General features: G+C 41.8%; 1 protein-coding gene across 3 annotated transcripts in view; it reads right to left on the reverse strand.

Moving 5' to 3' along the window:
- The window catches only part of OSBPL8 (oxysterol binding protein like 8), a 217,685-nt gene that overhangs the window by 102,115 nt on the left and 93,517 nt on the right, over positions 1-22,053 (reverse strand). For 2 of the 3 annotated variants that reach the window (XM_083182589.1, XM_083182585.1), the window contains exon 5: positions 4,679-4,816. In XM_083182589.1, the coding sequence (XP_083038715.1) occupies positions 4,679-4,816 (138 nt within the window). Of the gene's footprint in view, positions 1-4,678; positions 4,817-22,053 lie in introns of those variants that run through there. The other variant, XM_083182588.1, reaches the window with a different exon arrangement.

Consider the following 22,053-nt stretch of genomic DNA (forward strand, 5'->3'; position numbering starts at 1 on the left):
TACTGACAGTTGAAATCTAGACTGTCAAAGAGTAATCCGGACCACCTTAACCCCATTTTACAATCTTTCTGCATTTTTGTTGAAGCTTGTGGTTCAGCTCAGCTGTAGTGTGCAAAAACACTACCTGTATCACGATGACACAGGATCAACGGAGTGGTTTAGTAGGGACAGTAACAGTTGGTGGATGATATCGGTTTCAAGTGTTCACTTGAACTGTAAGACCCGAATTTGGTGAGAATGGCGATAACACGAAAATAAATGAGGCTCACCATCAATGTATGAAAGGGGCTAAGTCAGAGGTTTCCAAACTTTGACGAGGGCACCCTAAAATATCAACATTTGTTAAAAGCACCCCTAGTCAAAAAGTTTCTTATAGATAAATAAAGAAATAAAGTAAATTGTGCTTAACTGTCACCCTCAGGTTCAGTTATGTGGCGTGCAACATAGCTGTGGTTCTAATTTTCCATACACTTTATGATTGGCAGTCACCAGCACTGGTTTTGCCTATCACTTTGAGCATAAATAATTTGTTTTGGTCGTGGACCCCCAAACCAGAGGCACCTTTGCTAACATCCCAAGGCACCCCAGGGTGTCTAGGCACACAGTTTGGGAACCACTGGGCTAAGTGCTGAAACCCCAGCTCCAACCAATGCTTAGAGCAGTGGTTCCCAACCGGGTGGTACTCTGAAGACCAGTAGGCGGTACTTGAAAATAATATTAGTAATGGTGGAAGAGGTCTTCTCTGGATGTCACTTCCGGTTTTGTCTGCAGAGCCATCAGTGTCTCCTTGTGCTTTTACACAACCAGCAATCCCCTTGTAGCTACCCGCATTGCCTTCAGACATCAGTGTTCATCTGCCCTGTGCTAACAAGGGAGGAGGAAGCAGCAGTATTCATTCTACAGGCCTTAGTGGGAACCCCAGCGACCGTAAACAGTCAGTGGCCAAACGAGACAAAGGGACCCTATTCCTGACTGCACACTACTCCTCCTCTACTCCTTAATATAAAGGACACACATACAGTTCACTTCCACTCCACTTGTAAGTACTGCAGATATTTCATATTGAGCGGAGGGCGTACTCATAAATTGACCCAACAATGGGTACAGCAGAGAAAAAGGTTCGGAACTGCCGACTTAGAGACCAGGGTCCGAGGTGAGTTAAAGCCGGGTTTATATGCGAAAGGGTATTATTCAGACAATAATGAGCAGCAAGAGCAAACAGGGAAGAAAAATAATTATACTAAAGTGAAAGAAAAGATCAACAGAAATAAGTGTACAACCATACACCACCACCACAAGGTGGAGTGGCCCCATGGGTCTTTGAGTACTACCCTTATTTTGCGCAAAGTATTAAAGCATGTATAAACATGTTCTTGCACAATTTGCATGGGGAAAAATAAAAAGGAAAACAGTTGAGAGATTACATTAAAAGACAATTCTCTATACTTCCTTTATTACCACCCACACACCTAGATCAAATCCCTAAGTACACATTTGTTATGCATATGACTGATAAAAGCAGCAGAACAACTTTGTGGTATGTATCATGGATTGAATTAACAGTTTAAAATTTGAAAGTAAGACGCTTCATATTAATATTTCTACCAAATTATGAACAGACCACCAAAGAGCAACAATGTTACATCACCGACTCCACAGGCAGCAATAAAGGGGAGTACCAAGGTCTAAAAATACTTTATGCTTCTAAAAATAGATACAGTACAAGTGAAAGACACGGAGCATTCGGTACAAGTTAGCAAAGAACAATTCGCAAATCACTACACATTTCACTTATAAAAGTTTAATGATTTGTGGATTAGAGAAATAAACTGCTAGATATGGAAAAAACTAAATAAATACATAGCACAATGGGTGGTATTAAATTACCACCGATCACTGATTGTGGGTAATTGTGTCTCTGGGGCTATTCAATTAGCGCATATAAAGTAGGATTTTGAGATTAAATTGTCGACAGTCAAAAGGTTTTTCACTTTTATTTACCTGAATGTCAACACAGTCGACATGGACACAGTTTCAAGTGCAACGCATCCGCTCGATATGCGTCGGGCACACTATTTTATTCTACCACCACGCCCTAGTGGATGGTAGGGCATAAATACCGCCTGTCGGCTCAAAAAACATTGAAAACCCCAATGTCGATCTTTTGACTGTCGACCGAGACATTGTCGAACTAATGACCCGTGTCGACCTAATGACCCATGTCGACCATCATGCTGTAGACCAAACGACCGTATCCCACTGGGGGCACACACATACACACAAGAACATGTAAGGTAAAGTATATTAAAAGGCAGATCATGCATAACAAATGCAACTTGGGCAATTAAACACCGATTGGGAAAATAATTATGACCACTAGTCTATTTTTGCAAAGTAGCCGTACTCGTAATCGCAGCTGAAGCAGAATAGAGAGTAAGCAGTCTTGTTTAGTCTCACAGCTAGGAGATAATCATTAATAAATTTAATGGACTATTTGAAACAGGGACCAACTCAGATGTCCTCAACAAACTGTATGCTGCATATTAAATCCTTTGGGAAAGCAGAAAGTGTGTTGCTGAGTATTACAATTGAATGTTCATTGGTGTAGTAGCGCTACTCTTTTCCTTAGCTTTATTACATCGTTTGGGCTACAGAAGGCATTCCTGTACGCAATTCTTATTTGTTTCAAACAGGGTGACGCCTTCAGTTTGCTCAGGAACACAGGAATTATGTAGTAAATGATTGTAGAAAAGTCATGTTACATGATGAATCCCATTTTGTATTACACCACACAGATAGTAGGGTGAGGTTTATCAAAAAATGGATCAGTCTTGCATCAACAGGATTATTCAGTATGGCAGAGGCAACGTTATTGTATTGCAGTGCCTGGGCCCCTCAGACAATTAGAAGAATAAATGCTTAGCAGAATTCAATCTCTACTAAAGACAAAAAGGTGGAAACTAACCAACCCATTGCTTAATCATGTGACTACTCTGTGTATATATATCATACAAAATATCTAGTATCTCTCTCTACATAATGCACGAGCAATGTATGCCCATGCACAACATATCAGCCTTACATCTTAACCCTTATAGGGGTCGATTTATGTTTCTAATCACTGTGAATAGTGCCGGAAGGGAGATCCCGGAGCTATTCAAATCAGTGCGCAGCTGATTGTAAAACGCAGGTACTAGTGCGTGATAAGTAGCAAGAACCAGCATTTTGAGACTTACGTGTCCCGCACAATGCATCTGCTCACACCTTGGGACTTTCCTGCGTCCCTCCCGCCGCCGGCAGTGTGCTGGGCATGCCCCCACCGCGGCAAAAAACGAGGGGGGGGGTGGCCTCGACACAATTATAGGCCACACCCCCCCAAAAAAATCGATGCGCACCCTGTCCCTCCCTGGCATCTACAAAAGTTGGGAGGTATGCAATTGTTTAGATCAGCAAACTAATTAACCAGAACATTCATCAGTCACAGGCTGAAAATTTATGAAAAAAATGCTTGATTTGATTATTGAACCTCTCAGCTCATCCTGACAGTCAATATACTGCTACTGCGATGTGAAAAGATTACCTGCATATATTTTGCAGTATATGGAGGCACCGCAGATTTTCTCTTGTCACCTCACTTCTCTTACTTCTGGTTACCTGCACTGTTATAAACTCTAATAGCCAGTATTATGGTTTGTGGCAAAAACTTGAGTATAGTTTGATCCTTTGTAGAGAGAGTTACAGCATCAGTTGCAGAACTTCCACCACGGCAAGTACAACGTCAGGAAGTCCATACAACTACCACCCCTACTTGCTATCAAAAGACAGAGGACTCATCTGAACATTTGCCACTCCAGAACACCTGGAGTAAATGCCCAGTTGGGGCTATACTGTGCCAGGCCTTCACTTGCTCATGGAAAGCCTCCACTGTGCTCATTGGGTATACACTGTTCCTCCCCTGCAATGTCTGGAAAATATTATCCAGCACTAATATATTGAGCTCTATTACACACATCTGTACATCTAAATGTCTTATGTGCTCCATATGGATGGCATTCACAGGATTAAGTAGAACAAGGGGACATGTCAGCCTCGTCTCGAGCATTGCAGCTTTTGGGAAATCTTATGTAACCAGATCGCAGAGTTTTAGTAATACCAGCTGGCAACAAAAGTTTGACATTTGCATTAATATCTCATCTGATATTAAATAATGATCAGAAGCCTGAGCAAACCCATATACATACACCAACTGATACATCAGACACCAAATTACAATCTAAATAAAAGTACTATTTAAATTTAGATTCTAAATAATTATCCAGACAAAATGTAATTTAGGCTGCAGTTCTAAAAACAGTTGTTTAGTCTACAATAGCCTATAATTGAAAAAAGCACTGGATAAAAAAACCCTCTCATTACACTTCAAAAGATACTGGCAAAGTGTTATACCACATTACTTGGCATGACTACAAATGACATCAGCAATATCCTGTACTTGAAACATTAAAGAGTCTAAAAGTAGTATAAAACATCACAAAAAAACATAAGTACAAGGTCACAGGTAGTGAAAGTAACAATCCTGTACCAGGCCTTTAGCTCAAGAGAGGACGTTGAAAAACAATGCGTAGAACGTAGATCAAACATTTCACATGACATACAGACTACACGTATGGCTTCCTACCATGACTGTGTATAATCCCCGGGCTAAGTGTAGCCTGGACTAAATCTTTTGTTGGAGACAGATAAGCGTCTTTGCCCTGGCGTTGGCTCATTTTTGCCAGATGTGTCACTGGGGAGTCATCGCTGTTTGTTACAATATCTGAAAGAAAAATAAGGAAAATCAAAAAATAATCCGTAAAAACTATTAGAATGTTGTTATAGTCTGCGAAGACATGTTAATGATGTATAGTTTAACACAGGGCTGGGCAACACCGGCCCTCCAGATGTTAATGAACTACACATCCCAGAATGCTTTGCATTAGTTTTGCTATGTGGCCATGCTGAAACTGATGCAAGGCATGCTGGGATGTGTAGTTCATCAACACCTGGAGGGCCGGTGTTGCCCAGCCCTGTTTTAACATGAGGCTAGCAATTTTGTGGACATGTGATTTTCTTGTTCACAGATATACCAACAAGATCTTTTGGGTTGCATCATTCTGTTCACATAAACATTCATTTAATGGTGTAAATCACAAAACAATTTATATAGCTAAAAGGCTCTGTGTCACACAAATAAAAAACGCCCATAAGAATATGCGGTACTTATATGTTAGTTGGGCGCCCACTAAGCTATTTGCTTAATTTTCTGCATCCCCTCGCGGGGCTTGCCACACCATATAAAATCAACTCCATGCCGACATGGATAGTGGGAGTATGAGCGTACTAACTATAGTGGGCTCCCAACTAACATATAAGTACCGAATATGCACAATATCCACATACTCAAACTAATTGAAATTCTTTCATTGCATTTTTTTTTACTTAAAGAAAGCAGTAAACGGAAACCTAATTTGTATGTATGATAACCGAGAAGGGTAACCATTTTTTCCTTCCTATTATTAGGGACAAAAGTTTTTTTCACCCATGAAAATAAAGGATCTGTGAAAGGCAGAAATACCCTTTACAGCCGCGATATGGTAAAAACTAAAAATACATACTTATTGGGGATTTGGTATTGCCTGACCAGAATCCTTGATAAGATCCAGCATTGGGGATAACTGGATAACCCCAAATGGGTCAATTACCATGAAAAATTAGTGGCTTAAATGGATAATGATATATTTTACAAACAAAATCCACAGTTGATAAAGGTAACCCTAAAATAAGTTATTTGGATAGAAATGTGTTAAACAAGTGAAGTTACCCTTCATTAAGACACCTACAATTTGAAGGTAGATAAATAACTTGGCCCCTCTAGTCTGTCCTAAGGAAATGATCATGTGTGATTACCTGCTATGGCAACCTCAACACTTTATGCATGACTAATGCATGTCTTTCAAAGTCTGAAACACGTCCTGGATGGTTTAAGTTAATTTACCATCATCCTAAAGATATTTACCAATGGATTCTTAAATATATTGATTGTTGCAAGTGAGCACATAATGTACCACTAAAAATGTAGAATGCTTTATTAAATCATTGCTAAAGAAGGAAAGCGTTGGGTTGTATTTCAGCCAATTAAACAGAAATTGAATAACCCTATTATAAAAAAAAAAAAAGAAAAATCGACGAACGTGTGTCCCATACTGTACATGCATGCGCAGAGGGAGCTGTGGCACTTTCCGCTTTCCTCCAAAACCAAAGATTGTTAGGGAGTCACTCTAGACCAGGCATGTCCAACGCTGGCCCTTCAGATGTTGTGAAACTACACATCCCAGCATGCTTTGCCACAGTTTTGCTATTATAATGCTAAAACTATTGCAAAGTATGCTGGGATGTGTAGTTTCAAAACATCTGGAGGGCCGACGTTGGACATGCCTGCTCTAGACAGACCATAGCAGGAAATAAGGTAAAGGAAAAAAAGTACAAGGGGAGTAACAGGAGTAGCAAAGCGGGACAGACCAATCAGAGCAGGAGAGCCAAGAGCAGGGATGAAAGACAGAATGAAGTGACCATATGTTATGTTGTACCTATTACTAGTTTAAAAATACACTTGCACCGTTATTTCAATCATCATTGTCATGTGATCAAAAATTTCAACACCCCAAACATTGACAATAATATGCAAGATGCCAAAATACAAAAAATTTACTCAATAAAATACTCTACTGTTGCTATGGTTTCCCTTGAATCCAGGACTGACAATATATAGTACTAGTTTGACTATAAGCACACAGAATAAACATGTTTGAGTCTAAACACACATTGGGAAATTTAGTAGATCGCATGAAATGTAATAATTTTAATAGAGAGACAAAAAAAACCTTAACTCAATGTACAATCCATTTTCTCATTATATGACTATAGTCATGTCTACTCTTTAATGTTACGAAACTGCATGCAATAACACTTTGCCTCACTTTAGCTACAGGCAGAAATACTGTAGCTATTATTAGGATGATAACAAGTTTTATCCCTGGAGCATTATCATTGGGCCCTTGTGACAATTACTGTATTAAATCAAAGGCTCAAAAATGCAGTGTCATTAAGAAACCAGTGAAATGTTATCCATGGCGTAAGGACAATGGCAGTACATGTGTATGCTTCCTCAATCTAAGTCCCAACTACTGAACATGTGTATTCAAGGTGTTTTAACCCTGGCATAGGTACCCAAATTTGCCAAGACAGCACTCAAGATTTTAGGAGATGTTTATCTACTAACACGTGATGCTCTTCCCATCCCACTCAAAGGCAATCTGTGTGCCAATATACTTAGCACACTTGCCTATCTAAGTCCAAAAGTATTGATTGTACACCCAGCGCACCCTTGGCCTCTAGTAGTGATCTGTGCAATTGGTTGACCGTAAATACATCGTTAATAGAAAAACCACTATTGGTTGACAGGCAGTAGGTTGAAACCTAAAAATGACAACAGTATTTAGATTGATGTTGACAAAAAAAAAAAGTCAACATAATCAAAAGGTTGACAAAAAATGTTCGAAAAAGAAAAAAGTATACATGATTTTTTCACAATTTTGAAACGGAATTGTTCTTACTTCACGATCAAAGTGGGCATAGAGTTAGATTATATTAGTGTGCTAGGGGATGTGGTACAATTATACAGTGAAAGAGCCTTTACAATAAAGAGCTGGCCGATGAAATTACCAAAAGAAACGCTTCTTTTAAAGTGAGATATCACAATTCCACCAATCCAATTGCTCAAGTGGATCCTTTTGGAGTGCCTTCAAAACTAAATTCAAGTGCAAAGGATGAACTGGTGGGAAATAAGGAGGCTGTTTGTGTAGAAACCCATGTAAGAATGTTTCAACTTTCAAAATGGTGGCTAATTTCTTTGAAAAAATGATAGGCAGCGCCAAAATCTGTCCCTTAAAGGGAGATAGATAATCAGAACCTTTTAATCAAATCATCCTGGAGAGTAGATCAAAGCCAGGACTTTCTGAAACTTTCAAATTCAACAGGTGTTATTCACACCAGTGAATATATATCTTCCATACAGGATAAAAAATTCATTAGGTGACAGGCTTGTGAGCCAGTGTCATGGATTTCAAAAAGGTTTGTGAAAAACCCCTGGCTCTCAATATCCTACATTCAAGAACCATGCTGTTAAAAACCAAGCAATGCAAATCACTGTGACTGCAAGATTCCAGAAGATCTAGATGCAGACAATACAGAACATATGCCAACTTATGTAGCAGGACTGCCTACCAATGATGGCACGGCCAGCCCAAAGCCACCAGAATGACCGGCTGTGCCACTGATCAAATCAGCTGAGGTACCCTTAAATAACATTACCAGAGTGTAAAAGCAGTACCCAACTGGAACACCCAAGGTGCTGTCATGGCATCCAACGGTGATGTCTGGGCATCCTGAGCCAGACATCCGTACCTTGGTACCGTTTCCTGTTGATCCAAAAAGCCATTAAGATCTAGGTCTGGAAAACTCCATCTGGACAATATTACCGCCAACATTTTCTAGTGTAATTCCCATTCTCTTGGATGTGGCGACTTTAAGAAGTCCGACTCCTGGTTGTCCACGCCTGGAAAGTAGACTGCTGAAGTAATGCAAGAAGTACTTCACGTTAAATGCAGTATACAGGTGGGGTGGTGGGCATGAGAGAACTGGGCTACAGAATAACCAATTACAGATCACAGACAGTAACTAGACATGTAAATGTACAGTACATGCTGTACAAGCACCGAGCATCATTTTCTGTCTGCCTTCCACATGGCTGCAGGTCGCTTTATGAGTTCACTAGGATCAGAACTATGAATGTCAAAATAATAAAATGCTTACTTTCACTGTGCTGATTCAGCATACTGAATGCCCGCAGACAATGAAATTCACTGAAAATCACTATATCACTGCAGGTGATCATGACCTGCCTCACTTGCTGATTTGACTTAGAGGGTTTGCCTATGGTTATGTTCTTTCCTTAGTGTCTACATTCACTAAAAGACAGAAGCTTTTAGCCCCGTATATGAGCAGCTGATAAAAGGTCGGGTCCAGATGTTTTCACCATTTTAAACATCTCAGCCGATAAAGTGGGTGACGACTTTTTAAGTTGTATGAATCTTATTTCAAACATCAATGGGTTAAGGAGTGGGGATAAAATATTACAATGCAAAATTACTATTTGCGGCATTGGCACCAAAATCTGTATAATAAAAATGTTGTGCTTATCTGTGTTATTTCACATGGACATATATAGGATTCCAAAGAGTCTAGACCAACAATCACATGGATGACCACTTATGGTAGTTTAGTCGATAATCACCTAAAGATAGTCGATAGCGTCTAGAAAGATAGATGCAAGAGTTCGGTCGATGGGAACGTGATTCGCTATACCAGAACAGATTCCGACTGACATGTGGAGATAAAGAAATTTTCCACAGTACTTTATATAAATATATATATATTATATACATACACACATACACACACACACACACACACACACACACACAATCTATAACTATATATATATATATATATATATATATATATATATATATATATATATATATATATGTTGAAATGACATATGAAACCTGAACAATAAAAAATGTACATAGTATTAAACACAAAAAGACCTATCTATAGGTCTCATTGGAGACTTTTGCATTATAATGTCCTTTAGTCCCAATAGCAGCGATGTAAATTGTCCAAGCTCACACATGTGGCAGTATTGCTGCTTTCACACCACAAAACCTGCTTTGACCCTGTTTTTGAAACGTTTCTTAAAGCAGGTTAAACCCCTTTCACATCGCATGTCCCCGTCCCCTGCATTTGTAATGAGCGGGTCCCGCTCATTCCATATGCAGGGGGCGGGGACCCGCTCATTAAATATTCACTGCACTGGGTCCTGCTCATTAGATATGCACAGAGCGGGACCAGCTTGTGCTCACTGCTGGCAGGGTCCTATATAAAATGTCAGACCCGTTCAGACTGCAAAAAAAAATGGGTAGGACGCTGCTTTTTTACTGTTTCCAAATACCGTTTTTTGGAAACTGTAAATTTACTCTGGACCTTTCAGACCGCACATATTACCGTTTTGAAACGGTAAAAACCTGGCAAAATACCGGGTAATATGTGCGGTCTGAATGGGGCATAAGTTGTAGGTAGTGAAATAAATAAGGGTCACTGTGGGGTATACAATCCCGGGTCACGACTGTCGATCTGGCCAGCCGTGACCCTGGCCCATTTTCGTTTTATTCAAGCACAGATCGCCAGGTGCGATTCAATGTTCCGCCTGACTATCGTTGAAAAGGGGACGTGCCCACATAAACGGCTGCGAATTGTCAAGAGTCACCCACGATCGTGACAATTCACGACCGAAATAGACAAACCAGTGCCGACTGCTTTTAAAGTCGGGCCCATTCTGTTGATCTGTCTCTTCAATGCTGTCAGGAAAGAAAGCATTGAATAGGTGGTAGCCGCTATTTCCCCTGTTGCAAATAGGGGCCGGGATTGAATACACCTCTGTTTTATCTGCCTTGAAATTTTGTCATTTAGACCAGTGGTTCTCAACCTCGGTCATCAGGACCCCCCAACAGTGCACATTTTCCAGGTCTCCACACATTATCACAGGTGAAATAATTAGCTCCACCTGTGGATCTTTTAAAATGTGTCCGTGAATAATGACCGCACCTGCTGGGTGACCTGGAAAACGTGCACTGTGGGGGTACTTGAGGACAGAGGTTGAGAACCACTGATGTACATTACTGACAAGCATGTAAAATGATGGCTAAAATTAATTTAAATCTATCAAAAGCTTTGGGTATATTTACCATCTCATTATTTCTAAATTCACACTCTAACCAGTGAGTATATGAAAAAAACAAACATACGCTTATGCACACACAGAAAACAATATAATGCAAAAGTTTAATGAAGGCAGAGTCATACAATTAAAGAAAGGAAAGTGGGGCATCCAAATTGGAAAAGTAAGTTAGGCTAAATTCTAGAAATGGATGCTACCAGAAGCTCAAAAGAAAGGAGACACAGTGATAGATGACACAGTATACTGAATTGATAATTGGAAAAACTATGTAAAATTTTGTATACCACAAATAGTAGCAATACATGTAGATTGCGCTAATTCAATTTTCTGGTTGACTTTTTCAAGGCTAAGCACCTGGATTGTTGATGTGAACACATAACAAAAAATCAGTTCTTAAATCTTCTCCTTGCCCGAACATTCTCAAGTAAACTTTACCTGTTTATATATCCACCTTTATGTTATTCTTGATGAGTGAGTATAAGTACAGCATAATCATATTTCCATTACAGTTTCTTAGGCAAACTTGCAGCCCCTCAGAGATCCCCAAAAAGCTCTAATCTCTCTTTTACAGTCTCATGGTTTTATCAGAACAGTTTTGTTCTGGACTGCTGAATTTACTGTAAATGACCAATTTCTCTCATATGACTTCCTGACTAGAACTTCCCTACCTCTAGATTTTGTTGTAAACAGAGATAATTCACACTTCCTAAAACAACGTTGGGAAGTGAGGTTGCATATTAAGCTAAACTCCAGCATTTTGCATAGGACTAACCTCAAGCATTTCAGAACTTCATTACTGAAGAGAATTCAGTAGAGGATTTGGTACTTGTTTCCTAGCACGGCGCCCACGATATTAAGTTGTATGACATCGCATTGCATGCCATATGCCGCATGCGATGAGATTTTAAATTGTATAAGCCCCTATACGATTTTTAATTGTATAAGCACCCTAATGGGTGATTACAATGTTAAATGCACTCCCACTATAAACGCCAACCCGAAGCGTGGCGAGCGCAGCGGTATGCGTCCTCAGACCTTTTTTCATACCCCCACTATCCACGTCGGCGTGGAGTTGATTTTATATAGTGTGTCAAGCGCAGCGAGCCCGAAGCGTGGCGAGCGCAGTGAGGGGACGCGGATTACTTCACATATATTCCGCTCGCCACACTATCGAAAATCAACTCCACGCCGATGTGGATAGTGGGGTATGAAAAGGTCGGAGGACGTATACTGCCGCCCCTCGCGGGCTCGCTCGCCACGCTTCGGGTTGGCGTTGATAGTGGGGATGCTTTTAACATTGTAAGCACCCATTATGGTGCTTATACAATTAATTATCTTATAGGGGGCACATTTAACATTGAAAACACCCATTAGGGTGCTTATACTATTTTAAATCTTATACCATTGTATATGGCATACAATTTAAAATTGTATAACATCGGCTGCCATCGCATACCATCGTATGCCTTATGGTATGCGATTCGATGGGCGCCGTGCTAGTAAACAAGTACCGAGGGTTTTACTGTCACCAAACATTGGGCCACCTTTTGCTGAATGGTAACAATGTTCCTTGAAAAATCCCTGGAGAACAGGGGAGAAGGCCATGTGCATAATTATCACCCAGGGGAAGCCTTTAAAAAAAAAAAAGCATGTGGCTGTTTCTAGTCCCAGATAATGAAATGTAGAGCTGTAGCACGGCACATTCTATATTTTATCCTAATTTTATAATTATATATATATATATATCTTTGTAGATTATGCACTCACGGCCAGCTTTGAACATTGAGGGGGTGCTCCTGTAAAGTAACACAATGTGTCCCAATAATATATAGAGTGGGACGGATCCCAATAAGGGCACTCACCAGGACGTAATGACACCTTCCTAATTGGTAATCCATTACCAGATTTGGTTTTATGTAGGTCTACGTTTCGGCCACTAGAGGGCCTTTCTCAAGACACCACAGCATTGACATCCACACAGCTCAGAGGTCAGGATACACTGACTCTGTCCCTCCAGCTCCCTTATATAGCACTGATAGATCATGAAATCCAATGCAGCTGTGTGTGGAGTTTACGGAAGCCCCACAGGTACATGTTCAATATGTCACATGATATGTCACTGATAGGTTAGAAAAACCGAGCTCAAAAAATCTAAGATGGTCGTGCGTTCCACGCAGGCTCCGGTGCGTTCCACCGGGTAAAACGGTGGTTTATCATGTTTTCAGGGCGCTATAATTAGCAATCATTGGTGGTGGGTATGGGGCTTCACCTCTAGGCATGGTTGCTGATTATACTCTGTGAAACTGACATCTGACCTCACTCCCTTATATATAAGACACAGTATCCTTTCATATATAAACATAGTTGCAATTTTAATTATTGTGCCACCTAAATGAAACACACTGACATTCGGCAAATAGTGCTGCTCTAAATATATAAGCTCTTAGTCCATAATCTGCAGGTGCATATGGGTAGCGCTAAAAACACCCTGTTAATTGTCATCTCAGTAAGCATATGATTGTACATTGGCAGTTTGGTCCGTGTGAATATGCTGACATGCAGGTGGAACGCACAGCCATATTTGAGCTGTCCCAATATGACCACAATACTATAGTGACACGCACGGCCATCTATGGACGCCATTGCTGTTTATGATCACGCTGGTTAAAAGCGCTTTATAGCACCCCAGACGCCAAGCAACCATGCCTAGAGGTGAAGCGCCATACCCACCACCAATGATTGCTAATTATAGCGCCCTGAAAACATGATAAACCACCGTTTACCCGGTGGAACGCACCGGAGCCTGCGTGGAACGCACGGCCATCTTGGATTTTTTGAGCTCGGTTTTTCTAACCTATCAGTGACATATCATGTGACATATCGAACATGTACCTGTGGGGCTTCCGTAAACTCCACACACAGCTGCATTGGATTTCATGATCTATCAGTGCTATATAAGGGAGCTGGAGGGACAGAGTCAGTGTATCCTGACCTCTGAGCTGTGTGGATGTCAATGCTGTGGTGTCTTGAGAAAGGCCCTCTAGTGGCCGAAACGTAGACCTACATAAAATCAAATCTGGTAATGGATTACCAATAAAGAAGCTGTCATTTCGTGAAATCCTGGTGAGTGCCCTTATTGGGATCCGTCCCACTCATATATCTATATATCTATCTATCTATATATCTATACACCTATATCTATCTATATCCATCCATCCATTTATCTATATACTGTATAAACATATATACACACACACATACAGGTAGAGTCTCCCGTATCCAGAGATCTCTTATCCAAAATATTCCAAAAAACATTTGTTTTTTTTTAGAATATTTCGGATTAATTCCACCACCCTTTTTTTTATACTTACCAAGTCCACCCAATGTCAACAGCGGCCTTCAGGAACTTCTTCAGCGGATCCAGAAGTGCATTGTGCAAGTGCGGTGGCACGCTGGTGACATCACCGGCGTGCCTGCAAACTCACACAATGAACCCCTGGGACTGCTGAAGAAGATCCTGAAGGCCACCGTGAAATGCAGAGAATGCCGAGGATGACCAGGTAAGTGGTAAAAAAAAAAAAAAAAAAACTCCAAAAACCGTAAAAGTCCCATATCAGAAATGCTTGTGGTCCTGAGCATTTCGGATAAAGGATACTCAACAATATATATATCCGAGATTTCTGGAATGGGTATTCCACGGGCCCCTAATACTATATTTAAAGCTGCTGGATGTTATAGTTGCTCAAATTGCATTACTTGCAATTACATGGACACCTGTAAAAGTTTTAAGCATCCCCACACTGATAAAGAGTATCAGATCCGCCACACTGTTTCATGTTGCACTGCATTTGTTGTGTACATTATTGTATGCCCCTGTGGGCTCTATTAAGTGGGCCAGACCACCTGCCCCTTTAGAGTCAGAATGGCGCAACACAGATCGGCAATTGATCTGTCATTGAAGGACAGAATTGTCGATCAACCTGTGGCGCGCCATTTTAAAGCCTTATGTCACCCACTGGCCTCCCTCAGATATTACATCATTGATCATATTAAAGAATCCCTGAGAAGAGGAGATTGTGCCAGGCAGCTCCTGAGGCTTGAATCCAAATGTATTCTGAGATTGGATGTTACCCATCCACGTGGCCTTAATGAAAAAATAAATTGGAAATGTGATCGCTGTAAATATTGTTCTCTTGTATGTGCATTTTCCAGTATGTTTTTCTTTTATGTTTTTTTCTCATTTGTTTTCTATTATGTTTTTCTATGTATTTAATATGCACTTCTTTGCCTCCCCTCAGGTCCGGCACCCCCCGGCGTCTGTGAGCTGCTGATTTCAGATATGCGTTCTCACTAGAACAGTGAGACGCAAGCTTCTCCCGTTGCCAGGCAACCTGACCCACTGAGCACCGGAGGTTTAATGACGCACACTTCCTGCTTTTGCGCCCAGACTGCTGGCAGCGTGCAGGGGCGGCCGGAGCTGATGGTGGCTATAATAAAGGTGAGTGTTATGTATATCATTTGTTGTCTGTACCTGATGAAGGGGGTCATACCCCGAAAGATAGTCTTTTAAATACAGACTGTTTTTTTTTTGCATCTACAACCGCCTCTTGAGTGCTGCCTGTTTGGATCAATATATATATACGAGCTACGTTTTCAGGTTAGGGAACAGAAAGATTTCACAGGGAGCAAAGTCTGGCGAGTATAGTGGATGCAGCAACAATTCATGCATTTTGGCCGCAACAATTTCGGATGAGGGAGCTGGTGCATTGTCGTGGTGAAAAAAAAAAAAAAAAAACTATGAATCAAACTGAAATTTGATATGGCGTTGTTTGAAAGATGATAGTACATGATAGTAATACCACCTTTCCTCAGCAACACCACCTGTATTCAAACACAGGTACTTATTAAATGCTTGATTTTGTCTATGTTCAAGAGATAAAAGCAGAGCGGAGAAGCACCCTCTCAGTTCTGTGTCTCTGGGACACCCCCCTTTACTCCCACCGCGGCTGTGGTAGTATGTATCGGCGATGCGGCATGCAGGAGCTTTGAAAACTATGATTGACAAAAATAGGGGTGGCTGAGAAAGCTCTGTCATCTACTCAGCCTCCCCATTCTTTTGAATGGCAGTTTTTCAAATCTCCTCCCCATCGGCAGCTTCCAGGGAGTTCTTTACATGCGATAAATCTGTGGGGATCTCAAGGGTCTGTCCACTATCCTGGACAGGTTGTGGATCATGATCAATTTAGGAACCATGACATTTTATATACTGTAGCGTCACTTCTACTACAACTTGGGATGTCGATGTGCCTACTGTAACAGGGGAGTTAGGAGGAATCATGGAAATGCTAACTGTACCCTTGACTTACATAAAATGTTACAAACTGAATTAATATTGATGCAGTTCCAAACTATGTATTATCATTATTGGTAGGCTGGAAAGGCCTCCTTTTCTGTCACCTGTCTGTCTCTCCCTTCCTCTAGGAGCAGGACCCTCTTCACACCATTCTCGCAGCCCTCTTCTCTCACACTTCAATTACAGCTCTCTCCAACCAAGCTATCTTCTATAACCACATCCTATCTCACTTGTAAACTTTCATCTTTAACGACAATCCACCCATGGCAGCATGCAAAGGGTTGGGATCATTTGGTCTACAGCATGATGGTCGACAGTCATTAGGTCGCCAGTCAGTAGGTCGACACCCATTAGGTCGACACGGGTCTGTCGACACAGCTCTAGGTCAAAAGGTCATTAGTTTGACAATGTCTATGTCAAAATTGAATGTCGACATTGACACAGTTTCAAGTGCACCGCATCTGCTTGCCTTGCGTCGGGCACGGTGCCTCGCTGTGCTCGGCACACTATTTTATTCTCCCACCATGCCCTAGTGGATGGTAGGGCATGAAATACCGCCTGTCGGCACATGTCAACTCAAAGAACAGTGAAAAACCCCATGTTGACCTTTTGACTGTCAACCTAAACAGTCGAACTAACGACCTGACGAACTTATGACCTTTTGACCTAGAAGCATGTCAACCTTTCCCTATGTCAAGCTAGACCCATGTCGACCTAATGACTGTTGACCATCATGCTGTAGACCAAATGACCGTATCCCCATGCAAACAACGCCGTTGCTTCCATAAATCTCAGCTGCATTGTGTACTAACTGTTGCTAAATGTTACCTGTTACTGTAATGTTTACTTTGGTGGTTCTTGAATTGTTACAGCCTAATACAGAAAATATTATAACAACAATAATCCATCAACCTTTTGGAGCAATTCAGCTGAATGAGAGTTTGTTTAGTTATAGGGAGACGTGTCCAGAGCTATTCAATTACCGACACTATAAGCCACAATCAGAATTTTTCCTTGCATCCTGCTGAGATGCGGGCAGAAATCTAACTATCTTTTATGTCCATTTAAATAGACTGGATTGAAAAAAAAATGTATTGCATGGATTGTATTGTGATTTGCCTCTCAAATCTCAATGTCCATTTAAATGTACAAAATCACTGTAAAAAAATGTCAGTATCCGTCATTAGGTCCCAGTGGCAAACGCAGGATTTTCAGAAGGGGGTTTCCAGAGGGGCGGAGTAAAGCACGGAGATGGACACTTAGGTGACCCAGTATATGCCGGGTCAGTTAAAGTATTATAGATAGACCAAATGTATATTAATAATAATAATAATAAAAAAAAAAAATATATATATACATATATACATACATATATATATACATACAGGGGCATCAACAGCAGTGTAGAACCCTGGGCATAGCAATGTATTGGGGCATCTACCGATCCTCCAGCGGTAGGGGGGGGGGGGGAAAGCTTTGATGTCCCCCGGGTGGTAGGGGGTATTATATCAACCACTCAGCATGTAGAGCCTGGATCAGTAATTTCCACTAATTACACTTTTACTGCACAGATGGTGGGAGATGGGGTGGGAGAAGGGGCATTGAGCTGAACGAAAGGGCCCTGATACATAACTTCCAGGGTGGTAGAGGATGTTTAATATGCAGAGGAGGGGTGTATAGTGGAGTGTGCTTATTATTCATAATTTTCTGGTGGGAGGACAGCTTGCTTGACTGCAGATATCTCCAGTTCCCAGAAATAGATTTCTTAGATTTTAATGGAATTAAAAACTAGAGAATCCCATCTACAAAATGGTACTGGGGACTAGGGGATCAGAGTTCAGGAGGCAGAGCAATCTGCCAACGAGTATATAAAACTACATACCAGGTGTGTGGAGCTGGAGCAGCAACCAGCTGCTGGAAGGCTGATATCTCTGGTTTTGGTAAGAGTAGAGACAAGCTACTAGTGTCCATAAAAGAAGGAGAGTCCCAGCTTTTGGAATATACCCTCAGAAAAACTCTAAGTCAGACAGAACCTGAAATATCTGACTGGGAAGAGCAATTAACAGGCTTGGATGGGGACCACTGCTTTGAAGTCAGATATCTCCAGTTCCCAAGGGCCGATTTTTAAAATTCTTATACCCATGGAAAGAGGGGACCCTCAGCTTTCAGCCTAGGGCCCTTAGACTCCTGGGGGGGTTTCTGGGTACTCAGAAACCCCCCCTGTGTGCGCTACTGGGTCGAGAGTGTGATGGATGCATGGCTTTGATCCCAATCTGAAAAGGACTTCTGCAGTGAGATTTGGATTTGCTTGCAAAAACTATTTTCCCATTCCAGAGTGGGGACTGCATTATCTGACCAGTAGCTGCTCTGCCAGTGGAAATCTGTTTTGCGCCATCATTTTTGTCTACCTATTGTAAGGGTTGTGTCTAGACCCACTTTTGTCCTTTAACAAGGATGTAACTGTTGGTGTAGCTGCCCTCAATTTTCCATTTTATTGCAGCAAGATAATACCCACTAGGGGCTCGCTTCTCTCGCCACACTTTTATAATCCCCCTCCTAGCCTAGGTCTAGCCGCAACCCTATAGTAAGTGCAATTGTGTATTACAATCCCATTTTATCAAACGACGGTCATCTGCACTATATTGTTTTTTCTACATATCCCCTAACAATACATGGTGAATGCAATGAGATAAGGGAGATTATATTTTAGATCTGATCCAAATTGTCTTTTCATTTATTGGATTCTCCTGCCAGAGGATTGTGATTGGACATTCAAATATGGTGATACACTCTCCATATATTATCACCTGGGCTATTCTTGGTTATTATTGAGTGCTTTATGCTTATGTTTCCACTATTTCCACTTAGGATGTCTGAGTGGACAGTCAAGAAGTTGAATGCAACTGGTCAACAGACTAAAGGTCGTCAAATGAAAAAGGTAGACTTGTGTTAGGTCGACATGTTTACAAGGTCGAAACAATCAAAGGTCGACATGGGAAAACACAGACATGAGATATTCATATTTAAAAAATATATATATTTTTTTTAATAAACCTACTTCTTTACACGTTTACATCTTAGTATACATAGAGGGAAAATATAACCGGTCCGGGAGCATGGCTGGCATGCGAGAGGACATGATACACTGAAACTACACATCCCAGCATCCCTTACATCAGGTATGTCCAAAGTTAGGCCTTGGGGCCAAATGCAGCTCGTGCTGTCATTTCAAGCGGCCCACAGCCTCCAGCTGGAAGCGGGCAGAGCATCAGATGTGGGAAGCACAGGACACTAAAGGTGGGGCCCCGGCGAGTGCGCCTTTACCTTGCTGTCTTGCTGCAGTAAGGAGGTGCCGGCCGCCACAGTCAGATGTGTTTGGCATCCTACCCCTGCTGCTGCAATCGTATATCACCATACTCCACAATCACAGTGACAGCAGTGTGTGGGGAGGGGGGCAGTAAGGGGGGAGCTTGCTCCTGTAACATGCAGAGCGGAGGAGGGCAGCAGCGGGAGCCCAAGCATCTCCTGTCCTTGCAGTGCCTGCTTTGCCTCTCCTTCCTCTGGCTCATACAAGAGGCTGGGAAACATATAGAGAAGGGAGGGGGCAGAGTGGGGGACATACAGTGAAGGAGGGTCAGGCTGGGGGACATACAGTGAATGGAGGCAGTGATGGCCATTCAGAGAAGGGGGAGCGGGGCAGGCTGGGGGACATACAGTGAATGGGAGTCATACAGTGAAGGAGGGTCAGGTTTGGGGATATACAATGAATGGAGGCACTGATAGACATTAAGAGACTGGCTGGGGGACAGATTGAATGGGTGCAGAGTGGGTAACATACAGTGAATGGGGGCAGGCTGGGGGAAATACAGTGAAGGGGCAGAGTGGGGGACATAGAGTGAATGGGGGCAGAGTGGGGGACCATTCTGATGTGATTAATGATTCAAAGAATGTCAGGCTGAATGGTCGGCCCCCCACACATTTACACTTCACCAAATCTGGCCCTCGCCGCAAAAAGTTTGGACACCCCTGCCTTACATAGTTTTAGCATTCCCTAATTGCAAAACGGTGGCAAGGCATGATGGTACTTGTAGTTTCACAACAGCTGGAGGGCCATAGTTTGGACACTGTCAACCTAATATACCCTAATCAAAAATTTTCGGCAGATCCTAAAGTATCAAAATATTTAATTAGAACAAATTTGTACATGCTACAACGCTTTATGTATTCAAAATAAAACGGACCAAACCATATATTTTTGGGGGTTCATAGTGCCTCATTTGTGTATTTCTGGTCTGTACCAGTGATTACAATGGGTCATGAAGGATTAACTTGTGCGGCGATGTTGGTGGCGAGCTTGTGCGACGATGTTAGTGGCGAGCTTTATGCATCCGCCTTTAAAGGCACCACACCAGCTACTTAAATCAGGAAATCCAGTTAACCATGACTAGGCCACAGGCATGAGTCATTATAAATGTTATCTCTTGTGCCAGTCACTTTACCCTGGGAACTGAATCCCCCCCCCATTATCAGTTTTATTGTGAAGAGGAAATGTGTGTAATATCAATTCTATCTAGGACCAGTGTATAATAACTATAAGTACTCCAAAAGCCAAATACAGCAAAGAAAAAGTTACATTAAAGTTACATTTATATTAGTGCAACTTTAATCAACAGATATAAAAACACAAACATAAGCATGTTGTCAAATAACATTCATTCATCTAGACCAGGGGTCCTCAAACTATTCTACTCTTGGACCCCATTAGACAAAAATAATTCCGGGAACCCAGCAAGTGACTGCAGAAGGTCATTACAAGGTCAGCAGACAGCACATACATGGTGGCAGTATTATGAAGGCATAAAATGGGATGCGGTCATTTGGTCTACTGCATTATGGTCGACAGTCATTAGGTCGAATCCATTAGGTCGACATGCTAAAAGGTCGACATGACTCTAGGTCGACATGGGAAAAGGTTGACATGATTCTAGTTCGAAAGGTCATTAGTTCGACAGGTCATTAGTTCGACAGGTCATTAGTTCGACAAGGTCATTAGTTCGACATTGTCTATGTCGACATTCACAAGGTCGACATGGAGTTTTTCACTGTTTTTTTGAGCCAACATGTGCCGACAGGCGGTATTTCATGCCCTACCATCCACTAGGGCGTGGTGGGAGAATAAAATAGTGTGCCGAGCGTAGCGAGGCACCGTGCCCGACGCATTGCGAGCGCAGCGAGCGATGCAAGGGGATGCAGTGCATTTTAAACTGTGTCCATGTCGACTGTGTTGACATTCAGGTAAAAAAACAGTGAAAAACCCCATGTCGACCTTGTGAATGTCGACATAGACAATGTCGAACTAATGACCTTGTCGAACTAATGACCTTTCGACCTAGAATCATGTCGACCTTTTCCCATGTCGACCTAGAGTCATGTCGACCTTTTAGCATGTCGACCTAATGGATTCGACCTAATGACTTTCGACCATAATGCAATAGACCAAATGATCCCAACCCATATCATGATAGTCTAAAGGCCCCCATACACTATGCGATTTTCGTCCGATTTCATCCGATTTCGGCCCTTTGGACCGAGAAATCGGATGAAATCGGACGAAAATCGCATGTGTTTGACATCTGATCTGATCTGATGCGCGGTCCCGTGCGCATCAGATCGGATCAGGGCGTCGGACCTGCTGAAGATAAGATATATCGGAATCTGGGCACATCTTGGGTGCTTTTTAGCACCCACGATGTTTCAGATCCGATATATCTCCGGGTACCTCCCTCGGGCGCTGTGGACCTCC

This window comes from Crinia signifera, chromosome 4, assembly GCF_055691185.1.
Source record: "Crinia signifera chromosome 4, ASM5569118v1, whole genome shotgun sequence".
NCBI classification, from domain to species: domain Eukaryota; kingdom Metazoa; phylum Chordata; class Amphibia; order Anura; family Myobatrachidae; genus Crinia; species Crinia signifera.